This window comes from Bufo bufo, chromosome 11 (assembly GCF_905171765.1).
Source record: "Bufo bufo chromosome 11, aBufBuf1.1, whole genome shotgun sequence".
NCBI lineage: Eukaryota > Metazoa > Chordata > Amphibia > Anura > Bufonidae > Bufo > Bufo bufo.
Genome location: NC_053399.1, coordinates 817,606 through 844,377, shown reverse-complemented (window position 1 = coordinate 844,377; position 26,772 = coordinate 817,606). Strand labels below are relative to the sequence as shown.

Here is a 26,772-nt window from a genome sequence, read left to right as displayed (position 1 = left end):
AGGGTATACAGCAGACACTATATACAGTATGTATCCACACTATCAGACAGTATATGCAGTATCAGGGTATACAGCAGACACTATATACAGTATGTATCCACACTATCAGACAGTATATGCAGTATCAGGGTATACAGCAGACACTATATACAGTATGTATCCACACTATCAGACAGTATATGCAGTATCAGGGTATACAGCAGACACTATATACAGTATGTATCCACACTATCAGACAGTATATGCAGTATCAGGGTATACAGCAGACACTATATACAGTATGTATCCACACTATCAGACAGTATATGCAGTATCAGGGTATACAGCAGACACTATATACAGTATGTATCCACACTATCAGACAGTATATGCAGTATCAGTGTATACAGCAGACACTATATACAGTATGTATCCACACTATCAGACAGTATATGCAGTATCAGGGTATACAGCAGACACTATATATACACACTATCAGACAGTATATGCAGTATCAGGGTATACAGCAGACACTATATATACACACACTATCAGACAGTATATACAGTATCAGGGTATACAGCAGACACTATATACAGTATGTATCCACACTATCAGACAGTATATGCAGTATCAGGGTATACAGCAGACACTATATACACAGTATCAGACAGTATACAGTATCAGGGTATACAGCAGACACTATATACAGTATGTATCCACACTATCAGACAGTATATGCAGTATCAGTGTATACAGCAGACACTATATACAGTATGTATCCACACTATCAGACAGTATATGCAGTATCAGGGTATACAGCAGACACTATATATACACACTATCAGACAGTATACAGTATCAGGGTATACAGCAGACACTATATATCCACACTATCAGACAGTATATGCAGTATCAGGGTATACAGCAGACACTATATATACACACACTATCAGACAGTATATGCAGTATCAGGGTATACAGCAGACACTATATACAGTATGTATCCACACTATCAGACAGTATATACAGTATCAGGGTATACAGCAGACACTATATACAGTATGTATCCACACTATCAGACAGTATATGCAGTATCAGGGTTTACAGCAGACACTATATACAGTATGTATCCACACTATCAGACAGTATATGCAGTATCAGGGTATACAGCAGACACTATATATATATATATATATATATACACACTATCAGACAGTATATGCAGTATCAGGGTATACAGCAGACACTATATATACACTATATATATACACACACTATCAGACAGTATATGCAGTATCAGGGTATACAGCAGACACTATATATACACACACTATCAGACAGTATATGCAGTATCAGTGTATACAGCAGACACTATATACAGTATGAATCCACACTATCAGACAGTATATGCAGTATCAGTGTATACAGCAGACACTATATACAGTATGTATCCACACTATCAGACAGTATATGCAGTATCAGTGTATACAGCAGACACTATATACAGTATGTATCCACACTATCAGACAGTATATGCAGTATCAGGGTATACAGCAGACACTATATATACAGTATGTATCCACACTATCAGACAGTATATGCAGTATCAGGGTATACAGCAGACACTATATATACACACACTATCAGACAGTATATGCAGTATCAGGGTATACAGCAGACACTATATACAGTATGTATCCACACTATCAGACAGTATATGCAGTATCAGGGTATACAGCAGACACTATATACAGTATGTATCCACACTATCAGACAGTATATGCAGTATCAGGGTATACAGCAGATACTATATATACAGTATGTATCCACACTATCAGACAGTATATGCAGTATCAGGGTTTACAGCAGACACTATATATACAGTATGTATCCACACTATCAGACAGTATATACAGTATCAGGGTATACAGCAGACAATATATACACTATATATACACACACTATCAGACAGTATATGCAGTATCAGGGTATACAGCAGACACTATATATACAGTATGTATCCACACTATCAGACAGTATATGCAGTATCAGGGTATACAGCAGACACTATATATACACACTATCAGACAGTATATACAGTATCAGGGTATACAGCAGACACTATATATACACACTATCAGACAGTATATGCAGTATCAGTGTATACAGCAGACACTATATACAGTATGTATCCACACTATCAGACAGTATATGCAGTATCAGGGTATACAGCAGACACTATATATACACACACTATCAGACAGTATATGCAGTATCAGGGTATACAGCAGACACTATATATACAGTATGTATCCACACTATCAGACAGTATATGCAGTATCAGGGTATACAGCAGACACTATATACACAGTATGTATCCACACTATCAGACAGTATATACAGTATCAGGGTATACAGCAGACACTATATACAGTATGTATCCACACTATCAGACAGTATATGCAGTATCAGGGTATACAGCAGACACTATATACAGTATGTATCCACACTATCAGACAGTAAATGCAGTATCAGTGTATACAGCAGACACTATATACAGTATGTATCCACACTATCAGACAGTATATGCAGTATCAGTGTATACAGCAGACACTATATACAGTATGTATCCACACTATCAGACAGTATATGCAGTATCAGGGTATACAGCAGACTATATATACACACACACACTATCAGACAGTATATGCAGTATCAGGGTATACAGCAGACACTATATACAGTATGTATCCACACTATCAGACAGTATAGGCAGTATCAGTGTATACAGCAGACACTATATACAGTATGTATCCACACTATCAGACAGTATATGCAGTATCAGTGTATACAGCAGACACTATATACAGTATGTATCCACACTATCAGACAGTATATGCAGTATCAGGGTATACAGCAGACACTATATATACACACACACTATCAGACAGTATATGCAGTATCAGGGTATACAGCAGACTATATATACACACACACTATCAGACAGTATATGCAGTATCAGGGTATACAGCAGACTATATATACACACACACACACACACACACTATCAGACAGTATATGCAGTATCAGGGTATACAGCAGACACTATATACAGTGAGTGTATCCACACTATCAGACAGTATATGCAGTATCAGGGTATACAGCAGACACTATATATACACACACACTATCAGACAGTATATGCAGTATCAGGGTTTACAGCAGACACTATATATACAGTATGACTATGTATCCACACTATCAGACAGTATATGCAGTATCAGGGTATACAGCAGACACTATATATACACACACTATCAGACAGTATATGCAGTATCAGGGTATACAGCAGACACTATATATACACACACTATCAGACAGTATATGCAGTATCAGTGTATACAGCAGACACTATATACAGTATGTATCCACACTATCAGACAGTATATGCAGTATCAGTGTATACAGCAGACACTATATATACAGTATGTATCCACACTATCAGACAGTATATGCAGTATCAGGGTATACAGCAGACACTATATACAGTATGTATCCACACTATCAGACAGTATATGCAGTATCAGGGTATACAGCAGACACTATATACAGTATGTATCCACACTATCAGACAGTATATGCAGTATCAGGGTATACAGCAGACACTATATACAGTATGTATCCACACTATCACACGGTATATGCAGTATCAGGGTATACAGCAGACACTATATACAATATGTATCCACACTATCAGACAGTATATGCAGTATCAGGGTATACAGCAGACACTATATACAGTATGTATCCACACTATCAGACAGTATATACAGTATCAGGGTATACAGCAGACACTATATACAGTATGTATCCACACTATCAGACAGTATATACAGTATCAGTGTATACAGCAGACACTATATATCCACACTATCAGACAGTATATGCAGTATCAGGGTATACAGCAGACACTATATATACACACTATCAGACAGTATATGCAGTATCAGGGTATACAGCAGACACTATATATACAGTATGTATCCACACTATCAGACAGTATATGCAGTATCAGGGTATACAGCAGACACTATATATACAGTATGTATCCACACTATCAGACAGTATATGCAGTATCAGGGTATACAGCAGACACTATATATACAGTATGTATCCACACTATCAGACAGTATATGCAGTATCAGGGTATACAGCAGACACTATATATACAGTATGTATCCACACTATCAGACAGTATATGCAGTATCAGTGTATACAGCAGACACTATATACAGTATGTATCCACACTATCAGACAGTATATGCAGTATCAGGGTATACAGCAGACACTATATATACAGTATGTATCCACACTATCAGACAGTATATGCAGTATCAGTGTATACAGCAGACACTATATATACACACACACACTATCAGACAGTATCAGTGTATACAGCAGACACTATATATACACACTATCAGACAGTATATGCAGTATCAGGGTATACAGCAGACACTATATATACACACTATCAGACAGTATATGCAGTATCAGGGTATACAGCAGACACTATATATACACACTATCAGACAGTATATGCAGTATCAGGGTATACAGCAGACACTATATATACACACACTATCAGACAGTATATGCAGTATCAGTGTATACAGCAGACACTATATATACACACTATCAGACAGTATATGCAGTATCAGGGTATACAGCAGACACTATATACAGTATGTATCCACACTATCAGACAGTATATGCAGTATCAGGGTATACAGCAGACACTATATACAGTATGTATCCACACTATCAGACAGTATATGCAGTATCAGGGTATACAGCAGACACTATATACAGTATGTGTCCACACTATCACACGGTATATACAGTATCAGGGTATACAGCAGACACTATATATACAGTATGTATCCACACTATATGCAGTATCAGGGTATACAGCAGACACTATATACAGTATGTATCCACACTATCAGACAGTATATGCAGTATCAGGGTATACAGCAGACACTATATACAGTGAGTGTATCCACACTATCAGACAGTATATGCAGTATCAGGGTATACAGCAGACACTATATACAGTATGTATCCACACTATCAGACAGTATATGCAGCATCAGTGTATACAGCAGACACTATATACAGTATGTATCCACACTATCAGACAGTATATGCAGTATCAGGGTATACAGCAGACACTATATATACAGTATGCATCCACACTATCAGACAGTATATGCAGTATCAGGGTATACAGCAGACACTATATACAGTATGTGTCCACACTATCAGACAGTATATGCAGTATCAGTGTATACAGCAGACACTATATATACACACACACACTATCAGACAGTATATGCAGTATCAGGGTATACAGCAGACACTATATATACAGTATGTATCCACACTATCAGACAGTATATGCAGTATCAGGGTATACAGCAGACACTATATATACACACACTATCAGACAGTATATGCAGTATCAGGGTATACAGCAGACACTATATATACACACTATCAGGGTATACAGCAGACACTATATATACACACACACTATCAGACGGTATATACAGTATCAGGGTATACAGCAGACACTATATATACAGTATGTATCCACACTATCAGACAGTATATGCAGTATCAGGGTATACAGCAGACACTATATATACACACTATCAGACAGTATATGCAGTATCAGGGTATACAGCAGACACTATATATACAGTATGTATCCACACTATCAGACAGTATATGCAGTATCAGGGTATACAGCAGACACTATATATACACACACACTATCAGACAGTATATGCAGTATCAGTGTATACAGCAGACACTATATACAGTATGTATCCACACTATCAGACAGTATATACAGTATCAGGGTATACAGCAGACACTATATACAGTATGTATCCACACTATCAGACAGTATATGCAGTATCAGGGTATACAGCAGACACTATATACAGTATGTATCCACACTATCAGACAGTATATGCAGTATCAGGGTATACAGCAGACACTATATATACAGTATGTATCCACACTATCAGACAGTATATGCAGTATCAGTGTATACAGCAGACACTATATACAGTATGTGTCCACACTATCACACGGTATATACAGTATCAGGGTATACAGCAGACACTATATATACAGTATGTATCCACACTATATGCAGTATCAGGGTATACAGCAGACACTATATACAGTATGTATCCACACTATCAGACAGTATATGCAGTATCAGGGTATACAGCAGACACTATATACAGTGAGTGTATCCACACTATCAGACAGTATATGCAGTATCAGGGTATACAGCAGACACTATATACAGTATGTATCCACACTATCAGACAGTATATGCAGCATCAGTGTATACAGCAGACACTATATACAGTATGTATCCACACTATCAGACAGTATATGCAGTATCAGGGTATACAGCAGACACTATATATACAGTATGCATCCACACTATCAGACAGTATATGCAGTATCAGGGTATACAGCAGACACTATATACAGTATGTGTCCACACTATCAGACAGTATATGCAGTATCAGGGTATACAGCAGACACTATATATACAGTATGCATCCACACTATCAGACAGTATATGCAGTATCAGTGTATACAGCAGACACTATATACAGTATGTGTCCACACTATCAGACAGTATATGCAGTATCAGTGTATACAGCAGACACTATATATACACACACACACTATCAGACAGTATATGCAGTATCAGGGTATACAGCAGACACTATATATACAGTATGTATCCACACTATATGCAGTATCAGGGTATACAGCAGACACTATATACAGTATGTATCCACACTATCAGACAGTATAGGCAGTATCAGGGTATACAGCAGACACTATATATACAGTATGTATCCACACTATCAGACAGTATATGCAGTATCAGGGTATACAGCAGACACTATATATACACACACACTATCAGACAGTATATGCAGTATCAGTGTATACAGCAGACACTATATATACACACTATCAGGGTATACAGCAGACACTATATATACACACACACTATCAGACGGTATATACAGTATCAGGGTATACAGCAGACACTATATATACAGTATGTATCCACACTATCAGACAGTATATGCAGTATCAGTGTATACAGCAGACACTATATATACACACTATCAGACAGTATATGCAGTATCAGTGTATACAGCAGACACTATATATACACACTATCAGACAGTATATGCAGTATCAGGGTATACAGCAGACACTATATATACACACACTATCAGACAGTATATGCAGTATCAGGGTATACAGCAGACACTATATATACACAGTATGTATCCACACTATCAGACAGTATATGCAGTATCAGGGTATACAGCAGACACTATATATACACACTATCAGACAGTATATGCAGTATCAGTGTATACAGCAGACACTATATATACACAGTATGTATCCACACTATCAGACAGTATATGCAGTATCAGGGTATACAGCAGACACTATATATACAGTATGTATCCACACTATCAGACAGTATATGCAGTATCAGGGTATACAGCAGACACTATATACAGTATGTGTCCACACTATCAGACAGTATATGCAGTATCAGGGTATACAGCAGACACTATATATACACACACTATCAGACAGTATATGCAGTATCAGGGTATACAGCAGACACTATATATACAGTATGTATCCACACTATCAGACAGTATATGCAGTATCAGGGTATACAGCAGACACTATATATACACACACACTATCAGACAGTATATGCAGTATCAGTGTATACAGCAGACACTATATATACACACACTATCAGACAGTATATGCAGTATCAGGGTATACAGCAGACACTATATATACAGTATGTATCCACACTATCAGACAGTATATGCAGTATCAGGGTATACAGCAGACACTATATATACAGTATGTATCCACACTATCAGACAGTATATGCAGTATCAGGGTATACAGCAGACACTATATATACAGTATGTATCCACACTATCAGACAGTATATGCAGTATCAGGGTATACAGCAGACACTATATATACACACTATATGCAGTATCAGGGTATACAGCAGACACTATATATCCACACTATCAGACAGTATATGCAGTATCAGGGTATACAGCAGACACTATATATACACACTATCAGACAGTATATGCAGTATCAGTGTATACAGCAGACACTATATATCCACACTATCAGACAGTATATGCAGTATCAGTGTATACAGCAGACACTATATACAGTATGTATCCACACTATCAGACAGTATATGCAGTATCAGGGTATACAGCAGACACTATATATACACACTATATGCAGTATCAGGGTATACAGCAGACACTATATATCCACACTATCAGACAGTATATGCAGTATCAGGGTATACAGCAGACACTATATATCCACACTATCAGACAGTATATGCAGTATCAGGGTATACAGCAGACACTATATATACACACACTATCAGACAGTATATGCAGTATCAGGGTATACAGCAGACACTATATATACACACACTATCAGACAGTATATGGGTATACAGCAGACAATATATACAGTATGTATCCACACTATCAGACAGTATATGCAGTATCAGGGTATACAGCAGACACTATATATCCACACTATCAGACAGTATACAGTATCAGGGTATACAGCAGACACTATATATCCACACTATCAGACAGTATATGCAGTATCAGGGTATACAGCAGACACTATATACAGTATGTGTCCACACTATCAGACAGTATATGCAGTATCAGGGTATACAGCAGACACTATATACAGTATGTGTCCACACTATCAGACAGTATATGCAGTATCAGGGTATACAGCAGACACTATATATACAGTATGTATCCACACTATCAGACAGTATATGCAGTATCAGGGTATACAGCAGACACTATATATCCACACTATCAGACAGTATATGCAGTATCAGGGTATACAGCAGACACTATATATACACACTATCAGACAGTATATGCAGTATCAGGGTATACAGCAGACACTATATATACACACTATCAGACAGTATATGCAGTATCAGGGTATACAGCAGACACTATATATACACACTATCAGACAGTATATGCAGTATCAGGGTATACAGCAGACACTATATATACACACTATCAGACAGTATATGCAGTATCAGGGTATACAGCAGACACTATATATACACACTATCAGACAGTATATGCAGTATCAGGGTATACAGCAGACACTATATATCCACACTATCAGACAGTATATGCAGTATCAGGGTATACAGCAGACAATATATACAGTATGTATCCACCCTATCAGACAGTATATGCAGTATCAGTGTATACAGCAGACACTATATATACACACTATCAGACAGTATATGCAGTATCAGGGTATACAGCAGACACTATATATCCACACTATCAGACAGTATATGCAGTATCAGGGTATACAGCAGACACTATATATACAGTATGTATCCACACTATCAGACAGTATATGCAGTATCAGGGTATACAGCAGACAATATATACAGTATGTATCCACCCTATCAGACAGTATATGCAGTATCAGTGTATACAGCAGACACTATATACAGTATGTGTCCACACTATCAGACAGTATATGCAGTATCAGGGTATACAGCAGACACTATATATCCACACTATCAGACAGTATATGCAGTATCAGGGTATACAGCAGACACTATATATCCACACTATCAGACAGTATATGCAGTATCAGTGTATACAGCAGACACTATATATACACACTGACAGTATATGCAGTATCAGGGTATACAGCAGACACTATGTATCCACACTATCAGACAGTATATGCAGTATCAGGGTATACAGCAGACACTATATATCCACACTATCAGACAGTATATGCAGTATCACACCCCTCACTTTTTGTAAGTCTTTTCTATATCTGACAACACTGAAGATTAGACCCTTTGATACAATGTACAGCAGTCAGTGCACGGCTTGTGGAAATTGGGCATGCCCTTAAAATAACACACCCCCATTAATGTCTAAACCGCTAGCAACAAAAGTGAGTGCCCCCCTAAGTGACAATGGCCAAATTGTGCCCAAAATGTCAGTATTCTGTGTGGCCCCCATCTGTGGGCATGGAGGTCACTGGATCTGCACAGGTTCCACTGGGATCCTCTTCCATGATGACATCACGGAGCTGGTGGATGTCCAAGACCTTGTGCTCCTCCTCCTTCTGTTTGAGGAGGCCCCACAGATGCTCCACAGGGTTTAGGCCTGGAGACAAGCTTGGCCGGTCCAGCACCTTTAGGACTCATGCACACAACCGTATGGCTTTTAAAGTATTTTGCGTTACGCCAAAAATATGGACGACATCTGTGTACATTCCGTTTTTTGCAGAACGGAACAGCTGGCCCCTGGTAGAACAGTACTAGCCTTGTCCGTTATCCGGACAATAATAGGACATGTTCTATCTTTGGACAGAACGGAAAAACGGAAATGGAAGGCATACCGCGTACCTTCAGTTTTTTTATTTTGCAGATCCATTTAAATAAACAATACAAAACGCAAAAAACCTGCAAGAGGCCTAACCCTCAGTTTCCTTACAAGGCAGTGGTCGTCTTGAAGGTGTTTGGGGGTCATTCTCATGTTGGAATACTGCCCTGTAGGCCAGAGAGGGGGGAGGGGGGAATCATGCTGTGCTTCAGTATGACCTAGGACATGGCGACATTCATGGTTCCCTCAATGACCTGTAACCCCCCCAATGCCGGCAGCACGCATGCAGCCCCAAACCATGACACCCCCTCCTGTAGGCAGGAGATACTGGGCTTTGTGCTCCTCACCTGGGTCTATCCTGGTCTCCTCAGACCCCAGGACGTGGTTCCAGTAATCCAGGTCCTCAGCTACTGCTTGGTGAGGTCTCTTCTGATGGGACCCGTCTGGACGGTCTCAGGGTGCTGGGATCTTCTAGCCTCGGCCATCTTCATGTAGAGCAGTGATTCTTTTCTTCAGATCCTGAGGAACCATGTGGGACTTCCAGTGACCATCAGAGAGTGTGAGAGAGTGAGAAGACCAGATTTATCACACCTGCCCCCAATTCACACCTGAGACCTTGTAATACTAACGAGTCACATGACCCCGGGGGAGGGGTGGGGTGGCTTATTGGGCACAATTTGGCCATTTTCACTTAGGTTAGGTCAGATAGGGGGCAATGACACTGCAACATTTGGCACACGACAAGTTTTATAATTTTATAATGATAGTCTACGGTGTTGCGACTGCAACGTGAAAGTCACAGAAAAATCCATCTCGAATGGACTGTTGCGTCGCAGCACGTCGCAGTGCGACACCGAAGACTATCATTATAAAAACTGTCGTGCGCCAAATGTTGTGGTGTAGACCTAGCCTGAGGCTACATGCACACCACCGGATGTATTTTGCAGGCCACAAATTGCGCATCTGCAAAAAAAAAAAAGAAGGATGACATCCGTATGCCATCCGTTTTTTTTTTTGCGGATCCATTGTAACAATGTCTAAAAGGGAGAAGAATAGGACGTTATATTTTTTTCCCGGGGCTACGGAACGGACATACGGATGCGGACAGCACACGCTGTCTGCATTTTTTGTGGACCCATTGAAATGAACAGGTCTGCATCCTATCCGCAAAAAAAACGGAAACGGACACAGAAACAAAATACGTTTGTGTGTATGAGGCCTTAGGGTCAGTTATTTCCATCCCAAAACACGTAGTGAAGGCTCCGCAGAGATCAGACGGAACATCTGCACCTGTTCCGTGTATCTGACCCGCACCTGGTTTAGGCTCCCAATAACTGACGGAAATAACGGAAGTGTGAACTGGGCCTTAGAGCGCAGTCAAACCAATCCACAAAACACGGACACAGGCTATGTGTGTTCCACAATTTGCGGACCGCACTTAGCAGCAACTATAATAGAAAATGCCCGTTCTTTGTCCGTGATTGTGGACAAGAATAGGACATGCTACATCGCTTTTTGCGGGCCGTGGAACGGAAGCACGGTGTGCTGTCCGCATCTTTTGCAGCCCCATTGAAATTAATGGGTCCGCACCTGTTCCGCAAAATTGCGAAACAGATGCGGACTCATTCATATGGCGGTCTAAGTGTGCGGTTAGGGGGGCACTCACTTTTGTAGCCAGCGGTTTACACATTAATGGCCGTGTCAGTTATTTTGAGGGCAAAACCAATCAACACTGTTAGGCTCCATTCAGACGACCGCGTGTGTTTTGCGGATCCACGGATCTGCAAAACACGGACAGCGGCAATGTGCGTTCCGCATTTTCACCGGCACTTAAGAGAAAATGCCTATTCTTGTCCGCAATTGCGGACAAGAATAGGACATGTTCTATATTTTTGTGGAACGGAAGTGCGGACCAGGAAGTGCGGGTCCACATTTCCGGACCCGGGCCGCACGATGTGTGGCCCCATAGAAATGAATAGGTCCGCAATTCCGTTCCGCAAAATGCTGAACGAAATGGCGGACGTGTGAATGAAGCCTTATACAAGCCGTACACTGACTACTGGACATTGTATCGCAGGGTCAGATCTTCTGAGTCGTCCCAGGAACATATATACAGGGTGCGCCATTTATATGGATACACCTTAATAATGGGAATGGTTGGTGATATTAACTTCCTGTCTGTGGCACATTAGTATATGTGAGGGGGGGAACTTTTCAAGATGGGTGGTGACCATGGCGGCCATTTTGAAGTCGGCCATTTTGAATCCAACTTTGGTTTTTTTCAATAGGAAGAGGGTCATGTGACACATCAAACTTATTGGGAATTTCACAAGAAAAACAATGATGTGCTTGGTTTTACCGTAACTTTATTCTTTCATGAGTTATTTACAAGTTTCTGACCACTTATAAAATGTGTTCAATGTGCTGCCCATTGTGTTGGATTGTCAATGCAACCCTCTTCTCCCACTCTTCACACACTGATAGAAATGCTAGCACAGGCTTCCAGTATCCGTAGTTTCAGGTGCTGCACATCTCGTATCTTCACAGCATAGACAATTGCCTTCAGATGACCCCACAGATAAAAGTCCAAGGGGGTCAGATCGGGAAACCTTGGGGGCCATTCAACTGGCCCACGACGACCAATCCACTTTCCAGGAAACTGTCCATCTAGGAATGCTCGGACCTGACACCCATAATGTGGTGGTGCACCATCTGGCTGGAGAAACTCAAGGAACGTGCCAGCTTCAGTGCATAAAGAGGGAAACACATCATCATGTAGACATTTCCCATATCCAGTGACCCCCTTAGACTTTTATCTTTAGGGTCATCTGAAGGCAATCGTCTATGCTGTGAAGATACGAGATGTGCAGCACCTGAAACTACGGATACTGGAAGCCTGTGCTAGCATTTCTCCATATACTAATGTGCCACAAACAGGAAGTTAATATCACCAACCATTCCCATTTTATTAAGGTGTATCCATATAAATGGCCCACCCTGTACATGCAGTATCAGATACATAGTATATATGCAGTATTAGACACAGTATATATGCAGTATTAGACACACAGTATATATGCAGTATTAGACACACAGTATATATGCAGTATCAGATACACAGTATATATGTAGTATTAGATACACAGCATATATGCAGTATTAGACACACAGTATATATGCAGTATTAGACACACAGTATATATGCAGTATTAGACACACAGTATATATGCAGTATTAGACACACAGTATATATGCAGTATTAGACACACAGTATATATGCAGTATTAGACACACAGTATATATGCAGTATCAGATACACAGTATATATGCAGTATTAGACACACAGTATATATGCAGTATTAGACACAGTATATATGCAGTATTAGACACACAGTATATATGCAGTATCAGATACACAGTATATATGCAGTATCAGATACACAGTATATATGCAGTATTAGACACACAGTATATATGCAGTATCAGATACATAGTATATATGCAGTATTAGACACACAGTATATATGCAGTATTAGACACACAGTATATATGTAATATTAGACACACAGTATATATGCAGTATCAGATACACAGTATATATGCAGTATTAGACACAGTATATATGCAGTATTAGACACACAGTATATATGCAGTATCAGATACACAGTATATATGTAGTATTAGACACACAGTATATATGCAGTATTAGACACAGTATATATGCAGTATTAGAAGCACAGTATATATGCAGTATTAGACACACAGTATACATGCAGTATCAGATACACAGTATATATGCAGTATTAGACACAGTATATATGCAGTATTGGACACACAGTATATATGCAGTATCAGATACACAGTATATATGTAGTATTAGATACACAGCATATATGCAGTATTAGACACACAGTATATATGCAGTATTAGACACACAGTATATATGCAGTATTAGACACACAGTATATATGCAGTATTAGACACACAGTATATATGCAGTATTAGACACACAGTATATATGCAGTATTAGACACACAGTATATATGCAGTATCAGATACACAGTATATATGCAGTATTAGACACACAGTATATATGCAGTATTAGACACAGTATATATGCAGTATTAGACACACAGTATATATGCAGTATCAGATACACAGTATATATGCAGTATCAGATACACAGTATATATGCAGTATTAGACACACAGTATATATGCAGTATCAGATACATAGTATATATGCAGTATTAGACACACAGTATATATGCAGTATTAGACACACAGTATATATGTAATATTAGACACACAGTATATATGCAGTATTAGACACACAGTATATATGCAGTATTATACACACAGTATATATGCAGTATTAGACACATAGTATATATGCAGTATTAGACACACAGTATATATGCAGTATTAGACACACAGTATATATGCAGTATTAGACACACAGTATATATGCAGTATTAGACACACAGTATATATGCAGTATTAGACACACAGTATATATGCAGTATCAGATACATAGTATATATGCAGTATTAGACACACAGTATATATGCAGTATTAGACACACAGTATATATGCAGTATTAGACACAGTATATATGCAGTATTAGACACACAGTATATATGCAGTATCAGATACACAGTATATATGTAGTATTAGACACACAGTATATATGCAGTATTAGACACAGTATATATGCAGTATTAGACACACAGTATATATGCAGTATCAGATACACAGTATATATGCAGTATTAGACACACAGTATATATGCAGTATCAGATACATAGTATATATGCAGTATTAGACACACAGTATATATGCAGTATTAGACACACAGTATATATGCAGTATTAGACACACAGTATATATGCAGTATCAGATACACAGTATATATGCAGTATTAGACACACAGTATATATGCAGTATTAGACACACAGTATATATGTAATATTAGACACACAGTATATATGCAGTATTAGACACACAGTATATATGCAGTATTAGACACACAGTATATATGCAGTTTCAGATACACAGTATATATGCAGTATTAGACACACAGTATATATGTAATATTAGACACACAGTATATATGCAGTATTAGACACACAGTATATATGTAGTATTAGACACACAGTATATATGCAGTATCAGACACAGTATATATGTAATATTAGACACACAGTATATATGCAGTATCAGATACACAGTATATATGCAGTATTAGACACAGTATATATGCAGTATTAGACACACAATATATATGTAGAATTAGACACACAGTATATATGCAGTATTAGACACACAGTATATATGCAGTATCAGATACACAGTATATATGTAGTATTAGACACACAGTATATATGCAGTATTAGACACACAGTATATATGCAGTATTAGACACACAGTATATATGCAGTATTAGACACACAGTATATATGTAATATTAGACACACAGTATATATGTAGTATTAGACACACAGTATATATGCAGTATCAGACACAGTATATATGTAATATTAGACACACAGTATATATGCAGTATTAGACACACAGTATATATATGTAGTATTAGACACACAGTATATATGCAGTATCAGATACACAGTATATATGTAGTATTAGATACACAGCATATATGCAGTATTAGACACAGTATATATGCAGTATTAGACACACAGTATATATGCAGTATTAGACACACAGTATATATGCAGTATTAGACACACAGTATATATGCAGTATTAGACACACAGTATATATGCAGTATTAGACACACAGTATATATGCAGTATTAGACACACAGTATATATGCAGTATCAGATACACAGTATATATGTAGTATTAGACACACAGTATATATGCAGTATTAGACACAGTATATATGCAGTATTAGACACACAGTATATATGCAGTATCAGATACACAGTATATATGCAGTATCAGATACACAGTATATATGCAGTATTAGACACACAATATATATGTAGAATTAGACACACAGTATATATGCAGTATTAGACACACAGTATATATGCAGTATTAGACACACAGTATATATGCAGTATTAGACACACAGTATATATGCAGTATTAGACACACAGTATATATGTAATATTAGACACACAGTATATATGTAGTATTAGACACACAGTATATATGCAGTATCAGACACAGTATATATGTAATATTAGACACACAGTATATATGCAGTATTAGACACACAGTATATATATGTAGTATTAGACACACAGTATATATGCAGTATCAGATACACAGTATATATGTAGTATTAGATACACAGCATATATGCAGTATTAGACACAGTATATATGCAGTATTAGACACACAGTATATATGCAGTATTAGACACACAGTATATATGCAGTATTAGACACACAGTATATATGCAGTATTAGACACACAGTATATATGCAGTATTAGACACACAGTATATATGCAGTATCAGACACAGTATATATGTAATATTAGACACACAGGATATATGCAGTATTAGACACACAGTATATATGCAGTATTATACACACAGTATATATGCAGTATTAGACACACAGTATATATGCAGTATTATACACACAGTATATATGCAGTATTAGACACACAGTATATATGCAGTATTATACACACAGTATATATGCAGTATTAGACACACAGTATATATGCAGTATTAGACACACAGTATATATGTAGTATTAGACACACAGTATATATATGCAGTATCAGACACAGTATATATGTAATATTAGACACACAGGATATATGCAGTATTAGACACACAGTATATATGCAGTATCAGACACAGTACATATGTAGTATTAGATACACAGCATATATGCAGTATTAGACACACAGTACATGCAGTAACAGAGACAGTATATATGTAGTATTAGATACACAGTATGTATGTAGTATTAGACACACAGTATATATGTAGTATTAGACACACAGTACATGTAGTATCAGATACACAGCATATATGTAGTATCAGATACACAGCATATATGTAGTATCAGATACACAGCATATATGTAGTATTAGACACACAGTATATATGTAGTATTAGACACACAGTATATATGTAGTATTAGACACACAGTATATATGTAGTATTAGACACACAGTACATGTAGTATCGGGTACACAGCATATATGTAGTATCAGATACACAGCATATATGTAGTATCAGATACACAGCATATATGTAGTATCAGATACACAGCATATATGTAGTATTAGACACACAGTATATATGTAGTATTAGACACACAGTATATATGTAGTATTAGACACACCGAATATATGTAGTATTAGACACAGCATATATGTAGTATTAGACACACAGTATATATGTATTATTAGACCCACAGTACATGCAGTATCAGATAAACAGCATACTGTATATGTATTATTAGACACACAGCATTTACAGTATCAGACACAATGTATACAGTATCAGACATACAGTGTATATAATATCAGACACACCATATACAGCATACAGTATCAGACACAGTGTATACAGTACACAGACATATATGCCTGTTTAGGCAGCACAGTGGCTCAGTGGTTAGTGCTGATTCCTTGACTCCTAGGTTTGAATCTGACCAAGGACAACATCTGTATGGAATTTGTATTTTCTCCCCGTGTTTGTTTGGTTTTTCTCCAGGTACTCCGGTTTCCTCCCAAACTCTAAAAACCTACTGATAGGGAACCTAGATTATGAGGCCCAGTGGGGACAGCTTGATGCTAATATCTGTACAGTGCTGTGGAATATGTCAGTGATATATAAGGGATGAGAATGTCTGTACAGCGCTGTGGAATATGTCAGTGATATATAAGGGATGAGAATGTCTATACAGCGCTGTGGAATATGTCAGTGATATATAAGTAATAAGAATGTCTGTACAGTGCTGAGGAATATGTCAGTGATATATAAGTGATGAGAATGTCTGTACAGAGCTGTGGAATATGTCAGTGATATATAAGTGATGAGAATGTCTGTACAGCGCTGTGGAATATGTCAGTGATATATAAGTGATGGGAATGTCTGTACAGCGCTGTGGAATATGTCAGTGATATATCAGTGATGAGAATGTCTGTACAGCGCTGTGGAATATGTCAGTGATATATAAGGGATGAGAATGTCTGTACAGCGCTGTGGAATATGTCAGTGATATATAAGTGATGAGAATGTCTGTACAGCGCTGTGGAATATGTCAGTGATATATAAGTGATGAGAATGTCTGTACAACGCTGTGGAATATGTCAGTGATATATAAGTGATTAGAAAGTCTGTACAGCGCTGTGGAATATGTCAGTGATATATAAGTGATGAGAATGTCTGTACAGCGCTGTGGAATATGTCAGTGATATATAAGTAATGAGAATGTCTGTACAGCGCTGTGGGATATGTCAGTGATATATAAGGGATGAGAATGTCTGTACAGCGCTGTGGAATATGTCAGTGATATAGAAGTGATGAGAATGTCTGTACAGCTCTGTGGAATATGTCAGTGATATATAAGTGATGGGAATGTCTGTACAGCGCTGTGGAATATGTCAGTGATATATAAGTGATGAGAATGTCTGTACAGTGCTGAGGAATATGTCAGTGATATATAAGTGATGAGAATGTCTGTACAGAGCTGTGGAATATGTCAGTGATATATAAGTGATGAGAATGTCTGTACAGCGCTGTGGAATATGTCAGTGATAGATAAGTGATGAGAATGTCTGTACAGAGCTGTGGAATATGTCAGTGATATATAAGTGATGAGAATGTCTGTACAGCGCTGTGGAATATGTCAGTGATATATAAGTGATGAGAATGTCTGTACAGCGCTGTGGAATATGTCAGTGATATAGAAGTGATGAGAATGTCTGTACAGCTCTGTGGAATATGTCAGTGATATATAAGTGATGGGAATGTCTGTACAGCGCTGTGGAATATGTCAGTGATAGATAAGTGATGAGAATGTCTGTACAGCGCTGTGGAATATGTCAGTGATATATAAGTGATGAGAATGTCTGTACAGCGCTGTGGAATATGTCAGTGATATATAAGGGATGAGAATGTCTGTACAGCGCTGTGGAATATGTCAGTGATATATAAGTGATGAGAATGTCTGTGCAGCGCTGTGGAATATGTCAGTGATATAGAAGTGATGAGAATGTCTGTACAGCGCTGTGGAATATGTCAGTGATAGATAAGTGATGAGAATTTCTGTACAGAGCTGTGGAATATGTCAGTGATATATAAGTGATGAGAATGTCTGTACAGCACTGTGGAATATGTCAGTGATATATAAGTGATGAGAATGTCTGTACAGCGCTGTGGAATATGTCAGGGATATATAAGTGATAAGAATGTCTGTACAGCGCTGTGGAATATGTCAGTGATATATAAGTGATGAGAATGTCTGTACAGCGCTGTGGAATATGTCAGTGAAATATAAGTGATGAGAATGTCTGTACAGCGCTGTGGAATATGTCAGTGATATATAAGTGATGAGAATGTCTGTACAGCGCTGTGGAATATGTCAGTGATAGATAAGTGATGAGAATGTCTGTACAGAGCTGTGGAATATGTCAGTGATATATAAGTGATGAGAATGTCTGTACAGCGCTGTGGAATATGTCAGTGATATATAAGTGATGAGAATGTCTGTACAGCGCTGTGGAATATGTCAGTGATATAGAAGTGATGAGAATGTCTGTACAGCGCTGTGGAATATGTCAGTGATATAGAAGTGATGAGAATGTCTGTACAGCGCTGTGGAATATGTCAGTGATAGATAAGTGATGAGAATGTCTGTACAGAGCTGTGGAATATGTCAGTGATATATAAGTGATGAGAATGTCTGTACAGCACTGTGGAATATGTCAGTGATATATAAGTGATGAGAATGTCTGTACAGCGCTGTGGAATATGTCAGTGATATATAAGTGATGAGAATGTCTGTACAGCGCTGTGGAATATGTCAGTGATATATAAGTGATGAGAATGTCTGTACAGCGCTGTGGAATATGTCAGTGATATATAACTGATGAGAATATCTGTACAGCGCTGTGGAATATGTCAGTGATATATAAGTGATGGGAATGTCTGTACAGCGCTGTGGAATATGTCAGTGATATATAAGTGATGAGAATGTCTGTACAGCGCTGTGGAATATGTCAGTGATATATAAGTGAGGAGAATGTCTGTACAGAGCTGTGGAATATGTCAGTGATATATAAGTGATGGGAATGTCTGTACAGTGCTGTGGAATATGTCAGTGATATATAAGTGATGGGAATGTCTGTACAGCGCTGTGGAATATGTCAGTGATATATAAATGATGAGAATGTCTGTACAGCGCGGTGGAATATGTCAGTGATATATAATCACTGACATATTCCACTGCGCTGTACAGACATTCTCATCACTTATATATCACTGACATATTCCACAGCTCTGTACAGACATTCTCATCACTTATATATCACTGACATATTCCACAGCTCTGTACAGACATTCTCATCACTTATATATCACTGACATATTCCACAGCGCTGTACAGACATTCTCATCTCTTATATATCACTGACATATTCCACAGCGCTGTACAGACATTCTCATCTCTTATATATCACTGACATATTCCACAGCGCTGTACAGACATTCTCATCACTTATATATCACTGACATATTCCACAGCGCTGTACAGACATTCTCATCACTTATATATCACTGACATATTCCACAGCGCTGTACAGACATTATCATCACTTATATATCACTGACATATCCCACAGCGCTGTACAGACATTCTCATCACTTATATATCCCTGACATATTCCACAGCGCTGTACAGACATTCCCATCACTTATATATCACTGACATATTCCACAGCGCTGTACAGACATTCTCATCACTTATATATCACTGACATATTCCACAGCGCTGTACAGACATTCTCATTACTTATATATCACTGACATATTCCACAGCGCTGTACAGACATTCTCATCACTTATATATCACTGACATATTCCACAGCGCTGTACAGACATTCTCATCACTTATATATCACTGACATATTCTACAGCGCTGTACAGACATTCTCATCACTTATATATCACTGACATACTCCACAGCGCTGTACAGACATTCCCATCCCTTATATATCACTGACTGACATATTCCACAGAGCTGTACAGACATTCTCATCACTTATATATCACTGACATATTCCACAGCGCTGTACAGACATTCTCATCACTTATATATCACTGACATATTCCACAGCGCTGTACAGACATTCTCATTACTTATATATCACTGACATATTCCACAGCGCTGTACAGACATTCTCATCACTTATATATCACTGACATATTCCACAGCGCTGTACAGACATTCTCATCACTTATATATCACTGACATATTCTACAGCGCTGTACAGACATTCTCATCACTTATATATCACTGACATATTCCACAGCGCTGTACAGACATTCCCATCCCTTATATATCACTGACTGACATATTCCACAGAGCTGTACAGACATTCTCATCACTTATATATCACTGACATATTCCACAGCGCTGTACAGACATTCTCATCACTTATATATCACTGACATATTCCACAGCGCTGTACAGACATTCTCATCACTTATATGTCAGTGATATATAAGTGATGAGAATGTCTGTACAGCGCTGTGGAATATGTCAGTGATATATAAGTGATGAGAATGTCTGTACAGCGCTGTGGGATATGTCAGTGATATATAAGTGATGATAATGTCTGTACAGCGCTGTGGAATATGTCAGTGATATATAAGTGATGAGAATGTCTGTACAGCGCTGTGGAATATGTCAGTGATATATAAGTGATGAGAATGTCTGTACAGAGCTGTGGAATATATCAGTGATATATAAGGGATGAGAATGTCTGTACAGAGCTGTGGAATATGTCAGTGATATATAAGTGATGAGAATGTCTGTACAGCGCTGTGGAATATGTCAGTGATATATAAGTGATGAGAATGTCTGTACAGTGCTGTGGAATATGTCAGTGATATATAAGGGATGAGAATGTCTGTACAGAGCTGTGGAATATGTCAGTGATATATAAGTGATGAGAATGTCTGTACAGCGCTGTGGAATATGTCAGTGATATATAAGTGATGAGAATGTCTGTACAGCGCTGTGGAATATGTCAGTGATATATAAGTGATGAGAATGTCTGTACAGAGCTGTGGAATATGTCAGTGATATATAAGTGATGAGAATGTCTGTACAGCGCTGTGGAATATGTCAGTGATATATAAGGGATGAGAATGTCTGTACAGTGCTGTGGAATATGTCAGTGATATATAAGTGATGAGAATGTCTGTAAAGTGCTGTGGAATATGTCAGTGATATATCAGTGATGAGAATGTCTGTACATCGCTGTGGAATATGTCAGTGATATATAAGTGATGAGAATGTCTGTACAGCGCTGTGGAATATGTCAGTGATATATAAGAGATGAGAATGTCTATACAGCGCTGTGGAATATGTCAGTGATATATAAGTGATGAGAATGTCTGTACAGCGCTGTGGAATATGTCAGTGATATATAAGTGATGAGAATGTCTGTACAGCGCTGTGGGATATGTCAGTGATATATAAGTGATGAGAATGTCTGTACAGTGCTGTGGAATATGTCAGTGATATATAAGTGATGAGAATGTCTGTACAGCGCTGTGGAATATGTCAGTGATATATAAGAGATGAGAATGTCTGTACAGCGATGTGGAATATGTCAGTGATATATAAGTGATGTGATGAGAATGTCTGTACAGCGCTGTGGAATATGTCAGTGATATATAAGTGATGAGAATGTCTGTACAGTGCTATGGAATATGTCAGTGATATATAAGTGATGGGAATGTCTGCACAGCGCTGTGGAATATGTCAGTGATATATAAGTGATGAGAATGTCTGTACAGCGCTGTGGAATATGTCAGTGATATATAAGTGATGAGAATGTCTGTACAGAGCTGTGGAATATGTCAGTGATATATAAGTGATGAGAATGTCTGTACAGCGCTGTGGAATATGTCAGTGATATATAAGGGATGAGAATGTCTGTACAGCGCTGTGGAATATGTCAGTGATATATAAGTGATGAGAATGTCTGTACAGTGCTGTGGAATATGTCAGTGATATATAAGTGATGAGAATGTCTGTACAGTGCTGTGGAATATGTCAGTGATATATAAGTGATGTGATGAGAATGTCTGTACAGCGCTGTGGAATATGTCAGTGATATATAAGTGATGAGAATGTCTGTACAGCGCTGTGGAATATGTCAGTGATATATAAGGGATGAGAATGTCTGTACAGCGCTGTGGAATATGTCAGGGATATATAAGTGATGAGAATGTCTGTACAGCGCTGTGGAATATGTCAGTGATATATAAGTGATGAGAATGTCTGTACAGCGCTGTGGAATATGTCAGTGATATATAAGGGATGAGAATGTCTGTACAGCGCTGTGGAATATGTCAGGGATATATAAGTGATGAGAATGTCTGTACAGCGCTGTGGAATATGTCAGTGATATATAAGTGATGAGAATGTCTGTACAGCGCTGTGGAATATGTCAGTGATATATAAGTGATGAGAATGTCTGTACAGTGCTGTGGAACTATGTCTCCTGCTGGAGGAGTCTAGAGGCAGAGCTCATGTCTACTCCACATCATTAGCTGGAGTGCGAGAAGTCTGTGGAGACACAAGCGGCAGTGGAGTCACGCTCACCTTTCTTCTCTTTATCTGATGCAGCCAGAAAATGTCTGAAGCAAGGAAGTGTCGGATCGGCATTGTGGGCTACGGCCATGTTGGTATGTATCAGGAGACAAGCTATTACTCCTGTAAGAATTTGTGCATTAAATTCCAGGGGCTGCGCAAAGGAAGTAGAAGGGAACAGAGAAGGAAGGTCTGAAAAATGAGCAAATGTAAAGAGTCTGATACAGAAGGAGAGAACTCTGCTCATAAGAGCTTACACTGCACAAGAAAGGGGGCAAGAATGCTGGAGTGGGGGTCACAACAGGTTGTGAGCTTGGCTAAAGACATGTTTAGGTGCTTTTTAAAAGCCTGGTAACATTACGAGCAGCAGGGATGTCACAGCGGTTTCATGTTCACTAGCTTTGTTGGGGCAGTTATCCGGCATTATCTACATTTAGGTAGATTACTGTCACAGGACATCGTTTAGAGGTTCCTTCATACAGCAGCCAGATGATCTAGAAGGAGCAAAACTCTTGTTCGTAATCCAATCCAACAAAATATCTTAGGAGATTGCCTTAACCCATCTTCCTCATCAGGCAATCCTCACACATGGTCCCAGGATCTGGCCTGAGTTTAGATCCTGACCTTTCCAGAAAAAAATAGCATCTAACCACTACCACACCCAATTTCTTTACTGTGTCTTCTCATTACTCTCCCCAACCCATTGGTAGGTAGGGGGAAGGGGGTGGAGGACACTCCATGTCTCCAGATAGTCTACAAAATGTTTATTCAGAAATGGTTTATGGCCCGTTCCCCCGAGAATGTCTGTAAGATACATGGTCCCTTCACAGTTACCACCTGGCTGGACCTGGTTTACATTGAGTTAAGCTGCTGACTGCTGAGCCTTTATACTTCCAGGCCATTTTCCACTTGTTCCCTGCGCATTTCTTTCCAGACTCTGTGAATCTTGTTCTAGTCAACTGAACTATCTGTATTCTGGCAGCTCAGTCCCATGGACTTACCAACAAACAGGGCTGTGCAAGCTTTTCATTTGCCTTGGTTCTTGCTGGTTTGTATTCAGGTCATAGTCATGTCAGTGTTACTTCATTACTGTTCTCTGCCTTACGTCCACTATCTACCTGTATGTCATATCATCCTCCATCCAGGCCCAAAAGTGTGAATGTGAGGAGTGGAGAGCAGAGGTCGCAGCTGGGGAAGACTCTGCTTCATGACCATACCATCCAAACTTCTCTTCCCCAGCTCCACTGTTTGCATGTAATTCTGGGAATTTTTACCTGTATTCACTGGGAGTTGTGTAACCAGTGGAGGGACTGGCAAAGAGGGGGTGAAATAGAGCAGATAGAACAGGCCACAGAGGAGGCCAGTGTAGTCAAAGATATAGTGAAGAAGTGAGTGAGGAACGAGCAGACCTGGAAATATTCTGGAGATGAAGGCAGTGAGGGCTTGGGTGTGAGATCGACAAGAGTCTAAAGTTCTCCTGAGTTGTAGGTGAGTTGTAGGTCTAGCGGTGGAGTAGACGGTATGATGGAACTGTTAGGAATCCTGCATCATCCATGTGGATAAGGAGGATACAGCTGACAATAACTGAGTGATGGGATAGGGGTCTGAGAATGAAGAGGCTGCTTTTTTAGTGCTGTGGCCCCTTCTAAGTAATATGCACGGCAGGGAACTTACCTCCGTGGTCTCACACCGAACCAGCAGGCAGCGGACTCTCACCAATGGTGCCTGACTATAGTGGCCCCTGAGGACAGAGCCTTGCATGACATCAGAACTGTGTCTACTACAACCTCCAGTTTATGCTTCTAGGCGCTTACTTGGTGAATCAAATACAAAGTGAAGGCGACAAGTATAACGTGGAGTTGGCGTTTGTCTGGAACAGGACGATGACAAAAATGGAACCAAACGTAGCGCCACCTCTGCAGCTGCAAAACCTAGAAGAATTCGAGAAACGGTAATCCCAAACTAATACCCCATATAACACTGACCCAATATCCATCTCATACATATGTGACACTGACCCTATATCCATCTCATACATATGTGACACTGACCCTTTATCCATCTCATACATATGTGACACTGACCCTATATCCATATCATACATATGTGACACTGACCCTATATCCATATCATACATATGTGACACTGACCATATATCCATCTCATACATATATAACACTGACCCTATATCCATCTCATACATATGTAACACTGACCTATATCCATCTCACATATGTGACACTGACCTATATCCATCTCATACATATGTCACACTGACCCTATATCCATCTCATACATATGTCACACTGACCCTATATCCATCTCATACATATGTGACACTGACCCTATATCCATCTCATACATACGTCACACTGA

At 38.7% G+C, this 26,772-nt stretch overlaps 2 protein-coding genes across 5 annotated transcripts in view; one reads left to right on the top strand and one right to left on the bottom strand.

The window, feature by feature from the left end:
- LOC120982092 (C-X-C chemokine receptor type 6-like) overlaps positions 1 to 26,772 on the bottom strand; it is a 318,496-nt gene that overhangs the window by 169,016 nt on the left and 122,708 nt on the right. The window lies entirely within an intron of this gene.
- Positions 1 to 26,772, top strand: part of ASPDH (aspartate dehydrogenase domain containing) — a 128,998-nt gene that overhangs the window by 77,704 nt on the left and 24,522 nt on the right. For all 3 annotated transcript variants that reach the window (XM_040412039.1, XM_040412038.1, XM_040412041.1), the window contains exons 2-3: positions 24,433 to 24,491; positions 26,203 to 26,347. In XM_040412039.1, the coding sequence (XP_040267973.1) occupies positions 24,440 to 24,491; positions 26,203 to 26,347 (197 nt within the window). In that variant the 5' untranslated portion in view covers positions 24,433 to 24,439. The remainder of the gene's footprint in view (positions 1 to 24,432; positions 24,492 to 26,202; positions 26,348 to 26,772) is intronic.